The 10,948-nt window shown below is 44.3% G+C and overlaps 1 protein-coding gene across 1 annotated transcript in view; it reads left to right on the top strand.

Moving 5' to 3' along the window:
* Positions 1–2,351: 2,351 nt before the first annotated feature.
* map3k10 (mitogen-activated protein kinase kinase kinase 10) overlaps positions 2,352–10,948 on the top strand; it is a 31,744-nt gene continuing 23,147 nt past the window's right edge. The window contains exon 1 of the mRNA XM_056441022.1: positions 2,352–5,188. Within this exon, the coding sequence (XP_056296997.1) occupies positions 4,183–5,188 (1,006 nt within the window). The 5' untranslated portion in view covers positions 2,352–4,182. The remainder of the gene's footprint in view (positions 5,189–10,948) is intronic.

Genomic DNA, 10,948 nt, shown 5'->3' with positions numbered 1-10,948 from the left:
GGTCGACTGCCTGTTCACCGAGCGAGACGTTGCATGAATGATCAACCGAAACCACCCGCACACTCACTGCGCCTGCGCAGCTCCTGTTGTCGCAACCTACCGATAGTAACACACAGGGGCAGTGCGTTACGAGCATTAGGACTGTGGACCTGGATACAATCTGTATAAACTATGGACTGTGGACTGAAAATATGGTTAATTAACTATGAATATTAGCAGGAGTGTAAATAGCACAAGAGAAGCATATATGTGTCATGCTGCATGGTCACGTTTGATTATGCGTCGCACACAAATTAGTCAACAGCACAGCCTTGCGGTTGCTTCAAAAAATCGGTCCTCTGATATAATAATCAGCTTTATTGGCCATGCAGGGGCGGTTTTTCCTACAGGCGGTATAGGCGGCCGCCTAGGGCGCCATTCAGAGGGGGGCGCAAAAAAATGCGCCTTTTTGCTGGGCAGTTTTTTTTGCACCCCCATCTATATCTCCAACCAATATTTTGATGGCAATGCCAGCCAGAAAAGAAGAAGAAAAAAAACATTAAAGCTGCAAGCAGCGTCGAACGGGTCCTCGCTCATCTGCGCCGGCCGGAGACGCCGGCCGGAGCGGAGACTCTGGCCGGCGTCGCGTCGCGTCTCCTCTCCTCTCCTCTCCTCTCCTCTCCTCTTCTCTTCTCTTCTCTGCTGGAAATCACTGCTATATATGCTATATACAAACTCTGTTTCGCTGCTCCGTGACGTCACGACTACGAGCGACGTCACCGCATCAAAGCGCAGACTGTTTCCATGGTGACTCAGTGAAGTCACGGAGAATGTCTTGTCCGCGAGCGCGCGATTAACATCCGCCAGCTAAATCTGCCAGTAGGTGGCGCTTTGAGTCTGTGAACATATTCATGCATCATGTGTCCCTTCGTGAAGTGTAGACCACGTCATGTAAATTCAATGTAAAAAAAAAAAGTGATGAAAAAAGGCAGTCACATTATTTTGGGCACGATGAGGGAGTGAATGTGCACCGTTGATCAGGGGGGCGTAGCCGGAGCGTAGTTCAGCACAGATGTGACATTTTCTCAGGGATTTTGTTCTTTATTTAATGTTTGTTCATTGTTGCGATCGTTGTTCTGTTTATTTGAAAGAAATTCAGTCTTGCAGGGCAAAATAGCGTTTGAAAGTTGAAATTCCGTTTTCGTGCAAAATCGTTTAAAATTTTTTTTGGGGGGGGGGGGGGGGCGGGCGCCACAAGTGAAGCTCGCCAAGGGCGCCAAATGTGCTAGGGCCGCCCCTGTGGCCATGTCTGAGTATTACACATAGACATACTGTTAGGTCAACATAAACATTACATAATATAATATACATACAATTAGGTGAAACATTATTAGTATTTATAATAAAGATACAATGAAAAACAAAATACAATGTATTGAGTTGAACTATACATGTTATGTCTAACTAACATTGTATAAATGTTTACAGAGACAGCCAACTGCATTATATCTGATATGCGGTCTGTTAAGCAACAATACAGTAGGAGACAACACCAGACCAAAGACGATATCCAGATGTCTGTATCTCCGGCAGTTGTCTCTGCATCAGAGGATGGTGTTGATAATGTAATAGCTTTGATAAAAGAGATGTCTCACTAAATGCTTTGTAATTCATCATTAGGCACCAGGGGTCAGTATAGCTTAACATATGATATCTGGGAATATACTTCTATTACTGGAATGTATTTTTCTGAGGAGCACATATAGTTTTATGCATATTAATACACATTATGACATTACATTTATCCTGTCCTTGCATAAATGAAATACTCTATAGTATTTATTTCGGTAAAGGTGGACATGAAACTCAGCTCCGGCGTATTTCAGGAATCTTAGGTACTGTTCTCCCGTTATTTGCCTCAAACTGCCCAAGTATCCTTCAGCAACATTTCCAAGCCTTGCAAGCGGGGGCTGTGGCTATTTTTAGCGGACCTTTGACCATGTGCATTTACCAGTGAGAATGAATCACTCTGTCGTTGTGATGCACTATCACTATATATTGTAGGTATTGACAAATACATGATCATGTTCATAGGGAAATGCCATATAGTGCAGAATAAATCAATTTGACAACATTCCTTTAAGATTGTAACATCGCTAATCATTTGGCCAAATGCGCTGCAATAAGGATGTAGGTCAGCAGGAGAGCCCTCATAAACTACATTACCCACAGTGCCGCAGCACTCTCCCACCACCAGGACAGTCTAGTCTCGCTCTAATCATCAGGCCGTCCTCCTCTCCGCCCTGCACCGTGAGCTGCGCCCGAATCTACGCACACGTGATGGGAGTAAATACGCACACAACCTGCGCGCTTCCACCATCGCTATGTTTTGTAGATCGGTGACAGAGGGAGCGCTTGTTCTCACGTAAGGGGACTGCGCCCCGGTGTCTTTGGATGCAAAGTCAGCGCACAGACTGACAGCTCGGTGCTCCCGACGTCACGTCTCTTTGGAGGAATAGCCTGTTTGAATACGACGGACCAGTGGACAGCTGGATGAGCAGCACCACCAACTAGGAGTCCCGGGGGCAAATTGAGTTACTGACCTGGATCTCTTTACTTGGATGTTCCCACACGCCCATGCGACGATATCGGTGGATCTGGCTGCCAGTGTCCAGGTTAGGTGACAGTAAACGCTAATTGTTTACGTATTAAAGTACGGCTGTTTGGAGCCGAAGACGTCAACTGGGACTGGATGAAACATCCATAATAATACATAATATTTTAGTAATATTACTTTTATTATTATTTTTATTATTATTATTATGCTATATTATTAAGAAGATCGGGGTTGGTCTATCTATAAGGGAATCATGGAGCCGTCATCGCCTTATATCATCTATTCCACTCGGATCAGAGAGAGCCTGCGGTAGGCTAATGATACAATGCCACCATGCAAACCTTCGTTGACAATATTCTCCGCCTTCCTGCCGCCGTGTGCTGTTTAACTGTCTTTGCTAAATAAGTCGTGGGCAATTAAAACCTTGACAACAAGACTATTGATTGATGATCAGAAACCGCTATGCGCGCTCTTGGGGCAACAGGATCTAAAAGCTGGCATCCTCGTTCCGTCTCCAGTGACGAAGAGTGTCTTCCCTCCCCGTGGACTCGTGCTCATCTCAAATGTAGCCCAGCAGAGGCGACTGAACCAGCCCGCTGCACAGAGACGGAGGCCGGTTTGTTGTGCTCCAACTTGGCTGGATGCTGAACATGGTGCCACTTTACAGCTCCCTATTGAATACATGCCGCCGGCTTGTTTCTGTAATTCCCCAGCTGTCTTAAAATGGACGGGCTCTTTCATAGACGTTGAACCGGCTCATGCGTGGAGGATTCAGCCTGGACCGGCTTTTTGGGGGGATGTGTGGCGAATATTCGCTGATCCTTCAAAACGTAATTTAGCAGAGATAACAGCCCGTGTTCATGGAGATGGCTGGCGGGGGAGGTGCATCTACACCGGGCTGCATGAGAAATAACGAGGACGCTGCTCAGAGGATTTCTCTCAGCTCAAACACAGACTGCTGTCTTTATTGGCAGCCTAAATAGTCCATATTCCATTCTAAGATTATTATATTGTGTCTCTGTGGCCAAGAGAGTCCAGACACCAGTCCCCAATGGGCTGATGTTAACTTCAGAAGAGGTCATGTGTGTATCGCGGCAAAAGATTCAAAGCTACAAATCATGAATCCAGATTTGTTTTTTGTTTAAATGGACTCTGCTGAATTATAACATCAAAGTAGGACACTGTTAAGAAGTATGTAACTGTTTTATTCAAATGAATGCAGCATTCGAGAGGCAATAATTCGCCCAGTGATCAGGAATCATTGAAGGCATTTTTCTGAAGGATTTCATCAGACCTGCCATTTCTTAGATAAACAAATCCTCACACCTCCTGTGACAACCTGTGGCAGCTTTCCTGTGGAAACAATCAATTGCTGTACGGTGTCCTTTAGTCAACCTGCCTTTGGGAATACATGTTACTTACACACTGGCTAGCAACAGCACAGCAGCAACCAGTGACAGGATTTGGCACAGTTTCTGCAGCGAGATGTGGTGATGGGGGAGAGCAGTTGCAGCTCTCTGATCCTCTGATCCCCTCTCCCCCCCACTGCTGGTGGAGGACGTCTCGTCTCTGTCAATGGGCCATGTATGGATTTTGTGCTTGAGTTGACCGAGGGCAGGCCTACAGCGTCAAACGGCAGTCGGGCTGCCATGAACCCATACGCCAGAGCGAGCAGCACGGCGGCCCCCCTGTCCTGCACCAGCTGTGGGGGCTGCTGCTCACCGCCTCCCCCTTGCCTAATCCCGCCCAGGCCCCCCTCTTCTACTACTCCTTCCTCCTCTTCCATTCCCCCGAATATGACCCCGCCGCCGCCGATGTGCCCTGCCCCGGTCCTGCAGGTGGAGAATGGCAGCATCTGGAAGTCTTCCACCATCTCCTCCTCTGGCTCCCCAGACTCTCACCCCGCTCACCGCTGTGGCGCCAACAACCCCAACCCCTACTGGACGGCAGTGTTCGACTACGAGGCCACAGCAGACGAGGAGTTAACCCTGCGGCGCGGGGATTTCCTTGAGGTTCTCTCGAAAGACTCCAAAGTGTCTGGGGACGAGGGTTGGTGGACAGGCAAGATCCAGGACAAAGTGGGTATCTTTCCGTGCAACTACGTCACAAGGGGGGACGCCACCAACTACCAGCAGCTGACCGCAGGAGGGCTGGTGGCAGGCGGGGTGGGTGACTGCCCCTTAGAAATAGACTTCTCAGAACTCATCCTGAATGAGGTGATTGGAGCTGGTGGGTTTGGGAAGGTGTACAAAGGAGTATGGGGAAGAGAGGAAGTAGCAGTAAAGGCCGCCAGGCAAGACCCCGATGAGGATATTAGTGCCACAGCAGAGTGCGTGCGGCAGGAGGCCAGGCTGTTCTGGATGCTCCGGCACCCCAACATCATTTCCCTGCGAGGGGTCTGCCTGCGGGAGCCCAACCTGTGCTTAGTGATGGAGTACGCCAGGGGGGGGGCTCTGAACCGAGAGCTCGCCGGAAAGAAGGTTCCCCCGAAGGTTCTGGTGAACTGGGCGGTCCAGATCGCCACAGGGATGGACTATCTGCACAACCAGGCATTCGTCCCCATCATTCACAGAGACCTCAAGTCCAGCAATAGTAAGTACTGCAAACACGACGCTTATCATCAGAGAGACTCTTCATTAGTGGATGGAGTTTGCTCTGTTGTCATGGTGATGTTTCAGCCATTATCATGTGACCGAAAATGATATAACAGGTGTTATTTACAGGTTGGGGATCCTAGCCCTGCTATCATATGACCGAAAGGTGGCCAGAAGCACTAGAATATTTAAACAAAGTAGACTAAGATATTCTTTGTCCCAGTATAATTTCCAGGGTCAATAATGAACCTAAAACTCACCTCGTCTCACTCACAGCTCGACGGCTCAGCACCAGGTACATATGTGAGGCAGCACATATGTAAAATAAATAGCTAAAAGTAATGCAGTGTAATGCAACAGTCCTTTAATATAGTGCACCTTCATAAAGGTTAAAGAGCTGTTGATTCAACTTTAAGGTCACATGTATAGAAATACGCTTCTTCTCAAGAGACGGATAAGAAGATTGATACCACTTTCACGTCTATACGGTGAATATGAAGCTATAGCCAGGAAGCAGTTAGCTTAGCACAAAGACAACAGAAACAGAGGGAAACGGCTATCGTGGCTCTAAAGCTCACTCAACAACATGTTTCAACTCATTTGTTTAGTCATAAAAGTTAGTGTGAAATCGGAATGTATGTTTGACAAGATGGCGAATGGACTATTTCTTGTCTGGGTGCTTTGAGTCAGCGAGATGCTGGGAGAAGATTGAGTTTGGACAGAGTCCGACTAGCTATTTCCTCCTGAATCCAGTCTTTGGGCTAAGCTAAGCTAACACTTATAGAATAGTTTCCTGGCTTTAGCACTATTCTCATTTCTTATTATTATCCGCTTCGACATTGCGACATGCGTATAAACATTAACTCTTTCAATTTACATTTATCATTTGCATAGAGAAAACAGTCTTTCCCTTATGCTTCATAATACATTCATCATAATATTCCTCCTAATATTTCCTATTATAATATCTTTCTGGGCCTATATGTATTAATTTAAAGCATACGACTTCAGAATCAAAATAAACTATTACAACCTAACAGTCTCCTGGCTTAAGCACTATCAATCTTCTCATTTCTTATTATCAGCCTTTAAAATGATAAAACCGTTCACCTTCTGCAGAGATACATTCTTTAACAGTACTTGATAAAAAGATGGAAATATGAAACAAGACAAGTACCCTATTCAAGGAACAAATGCACCAATGAAAATGAGGATAATCTGATATTTTGTTGTAACGATTTATTCGCGATTGACACTGACTTGTACTAGTTTCTTGAATTAGCTGGTATTAAATCCTCTGCGATAAATAAGTGGATGTTTACAAATGTACAAACAGTCATTCAATGACTTAACAGAAATGTGATTATCCAGTGTTGTCATTGAATATTAAAATATAGATGTTTTTTTCTGGGAGCTGACACTGGATGAGAAACTTAAATTGAAACCAGCAGGCAGACCTAAGTCCTGGAGAGCTGGTCCTCCGTATGCAATCTTTTCCCTGTCATCTCTCTCTGCACCTCCTCATGCTCCTCATCCTCCTCCTCTTTCCTCCCCTCCTCAAGGAGAGCAGATCTGCTCTGCAACTCACTGGGCTATTTTTGGTCCTTTGTTCTACTTGCTGTTTAAAGACACAGTTGCAGTTATGAAAGAAATAACACACCGCGAGCATCTTAAGTGCATGTGATCTGTGTGTCTATACGTGCAGGTCAGAGTGTGTGTGTGTGTGTGTGTGTGTTTATCCCAAAAAATGCGGGATAGAGTATCCACATATGGGTGGAGTGTGCGGCGTGCAGAAGAAAGGCCTTTTAAGTGTAACTTGAACGCACTCGCTGCTTCATCTTCCCAAATATGTCCTAATTTCCAATCCTTCAGTCGGTCTTAAACATGCATACCCTCCTTCCATGTCTCCCTCCTCCCAGTAACGATGGAGGATCAGATGCATATTGGACAGCAGAGCCTCGGCAACAACGCCATAGCGCTGCCTTTCCATGGTGACACGGGCACTCCTTCGGTGTGACTGACTCATACAGCTGCTCGCTGCTGTCAGCTGCTGCACAATATGTCAGTTCCCCGATGTAGAGTATTGTCTGTGTGAAAATAGCAACTGAACAAGTGCAGGGATTTCTCTCGAAGGGCTCGGACCCTGTTTTACACCCTGCAAAATGGCTGAAAATGTGTGGGTGCTAATTGTCAAGTGTGTGATTAGACTGTGACTCACACCCATGTACTGAGGGATGTTAGCCTGGTGATGCCCAGGAGGGTGAAGCGTGGAAAGAAAGTGAGAGAGAGAGAGAAACAGAGTTGGAGAGTTGAAATGATTGGGAGAATAACAGCGTGGAATAGATCAGGTTATGGCGGGAAGATAAGCTCGGGGACGAGAGAGAGGTGAGAAAGAACAAGAGAAGGAGCGCACAGGATGAACAGCGGTTCATCTCAGTCTTAGGTTACACCTCAGCTCATTGTCCAGGTGCGCTGGTCTCAGGTGTCCTCTTGAAACCGCCGACCACTTGGCATCACTGCGGTTACAGAGCGGCTCAGGCCCCTGAGCCGCTCCTCTGCCTTCCATCGGGCTTCTGCGCTCAGTAGAAACACAATCGTACAATAAGATGATGGCTCTATCTTCATTCTCCCTCAAAATAATTCATCAAGGCAAAACGTGACACAGCTCATCGGCTCTGAGGGTGGTTGAAGCTTTGCTAACATTTGACAACGTACGGATCTTTTTGTATTTTTGGCTCACTCGCATGCTTTCATCTAATTTTTTCACAGCCAAGATTTGAATAGGCGTGTCCACGTGTGAGACTTTATTCTAGTGTTGTAGGTCGGTTAAGGCGCACAGTGGGGAGTGAATCTGTGGAACGGGGATAATCTGATTACCATGACTTCCTTAGAGTGATGTCACAGCATGTCCGTGGGTTTTCAGGTCAGAGCCCCCGTGCTCATGCCTTACCTGACTCTCTGATCCCAGGTCAGCCACTTTTTCAAAGCATAGGGCACCAGTCCTCTTTGATTGGCTCGATTGACACGTGGGGTTAAAGATCCAGAGTGCCCTTGATCTCTATAGACATAATAGTGCGAGACAAGGCTGCAACTTTTGCTAACAGTTAGTCTGTTGTTTGTTTTCTTGTAAAATCAATTCATTCTTTAAATTGCTGAAAGACGACGGAATTTGACACGTTCAAATGTAATGTTGTTATCTGATCAACTGTTCAAAACCAAAATACATTCAGCTTAATATCTCAGTAAGAAAAGAGAAACTAATCACATTTGAGAAACTGGTGCAATTTTGGTATTTTTGCTAATAAAATGAGAAGTTATTTGATTGACTAATCAATTTATGAACTAATTAATTCAGAACCATATGAGAAAATATATTGATTTTGGAAATCCTTATATCCTAATATGAATAATGTTATGTTTGTTTACAATTGCAAGGCTACATAATAATTAATTAACATAGTTTTATGAACCACAACTAAGGTCAATTAATGTCACCAGCTTATATGCAATACTTAAATATATATATATATATATATATATATGTAACTCATGTTAATATGTTCCCAAAAGCACAGATTATGAAATGGAACAATATATAAAAGAATAATAGAATATATTGCAACTGTGTGTTTCCTACTGTTTGTGGTCACTTCACTCACATGAACTAGTTTGGATTTGTATACTTTTGGTTTTAGGCCACATTTGAAAATATGTAACTATTGTTTATTAATAAAGAGGTAGAGTGACAGCAAACTCAAACACAGATATGACCAGAGACCACCTTTAAGCCCATTTATTTACATGTAATTCAATGTGGAAGAGAAGTCCTATGATCAGAAACACCTACACGTCCATGGCAACTGAACAAACTTAATCTGCTGATGAGTACTGTGTGCTACAGTCAAAAGCTCCAGAACTAATGAGTGAGAGGACCTTGAGTTGATCTGCTTCATTACCTTCGCATTGAAAATGCGGAAGGTTATGTTTTTATCGCTGTGTATTTATTTATTTATTTATTTGTATGCGTGTTATTCGCATAACACAAAAAGTATTAAACCGAATCGCATGAAATTCGGTGGGATGATTGGTTATTATCCGGGGACTATTTGATTAGATTTTGGGATCAATCGGGTCAAAGGTCAAGGTCATGAAAAGGTCAAAATCTTCTTTTTACCATAGCACGGTCAATTTGTATCCAATTGGCATGCAACTAATGCCAAAATGTTCATAATTCATTGCCCAATCTTGTGATATGCGAAGGTATGCACTCTACCGAGTGCCCATTCTAGTTACCACTGCCAGGATATGGGACTGAGTCACAGTTCCTTTTTACGGTCGGGCCTTTGTGGACGTTACTGACACTTTATATCGAGGCTTTGAGTCAGCTGCAGGTAAGACAATACAGGTGAGCTGATCGCCTGTCGCAGTGAGACACAGGACAGTCATATAACAAATACCATATGGAACCTGTCTCACTGTGAATACACAGCTAATATTTGTATTTCCCTTCTCACTGCTGTTGGATAAAAATGTATCTTAACTCGTATTAATACAAATTTGAATATTAATTGTAATGGTATGCTCAGATAAAGCTTATGTGATGTTTAACTGTAACAGCAGAGTCTAAAAGAAACACTCAATAAAGACCCAGCGCGGTTGAATTCAGCTGCTGTTTTGACCGCTGTAGCTTCAAATGGACGCCATGTTTACACAGTCAACAATCATCTGTATAATGGCGAACGCCGTGTCTCGGAGCAGGCTCGTCAAGTAGGAGCCTATGCTGTTTGCTCATTGAGTTGTCCATGAGACCAATGAATGGAACGGATCTCTGAGGTTTTTTCTTTTTAATTTAGCTGCTACCATGACATGAACAACCGCGCACAATGTAATAGCTCGTTAACAGATTAGCGAGGCGAGATAAGGCAAACTTGCTGCCTTAGAAAAGCCTGCATCTGGCTGTGTGTGTGTGAGAATATGAGAGCGAGTCTGTCGAGGAAAGGATTAGCGTGGAGGGCAGATAATCCCTCGGAGAGACAGAGCGGTGGAGGCCGAGACTGTGACTAACTGAGCTCGCCACCCGACCAAATAGAGAGGAAGAAGCTGGTAACACAGTCTTTAATGGCCGTGGAATGTATATGTGGGTATGGCTCCTATCGATTTAGGGTGTAGGTTAGTTTCAGTTTTGGTCGTTGGGGGACATTTCTGCATTATACTGCACAAACCCAACTTAAAGGTTTCCGTGATAGTAACCAGGAGCTATTTACACCAGCTGTTGAGAAGTTATGTTCACGTATGTGGAGATTTTGGAAAATCAAGAGATCAACACCAGCTCTAACGGAGAGTTTATTCTTCGCTAGATTTTCACAACCAGTATCAAACTGCCAGTTTGTTATGAAGCTAATTGAACCAACTAACAAACCAAATGTTAGCTTGCTAAGATAACCCGCTTCGTGACATAGACAACACACCTGAAATAAATCATATTTCCCCTAAATAACACAACACAGCCCAACTCGAGCTCAAACATTTAAAACATGATAACAATGTGCATTTCTTTTCTTTTTTTATTACAATTCATAAAGATAATCATACTCATTACCTTCGCATTGAAAATGCGGAAGGTTATGTTTTGATCGGCATTTATTTATTTGTATGCGTGTTATTCGCAAAACTCAAAAAGTATTGAACCGAATCGCATGAAATTTGGTGGGATGATTGTTTATTATCCGGGGACCAGTTGATTAGATTTTGGGATCGA

This window comes from Pseudoliparis swirei, chromosome 20 (assembly GCF_029220125.1).
Source record: "Pseudoliparis swirei isolate HS2019 ecotype Mariana Trench chromosome 20, NWPU_hadal_v1, whole genome shotgun sequence".
In the NCBI taxonomy this organism is placed as follows: Eukaryota; Metazoa; Chordata; class Actinopteri; order Perciformes; family Liparidae; genus Pseudoliparis; species Pseudoliparis swirei.
This window is presented reverse-complemented; position numbering and strand designations above follow the sequence as displayed.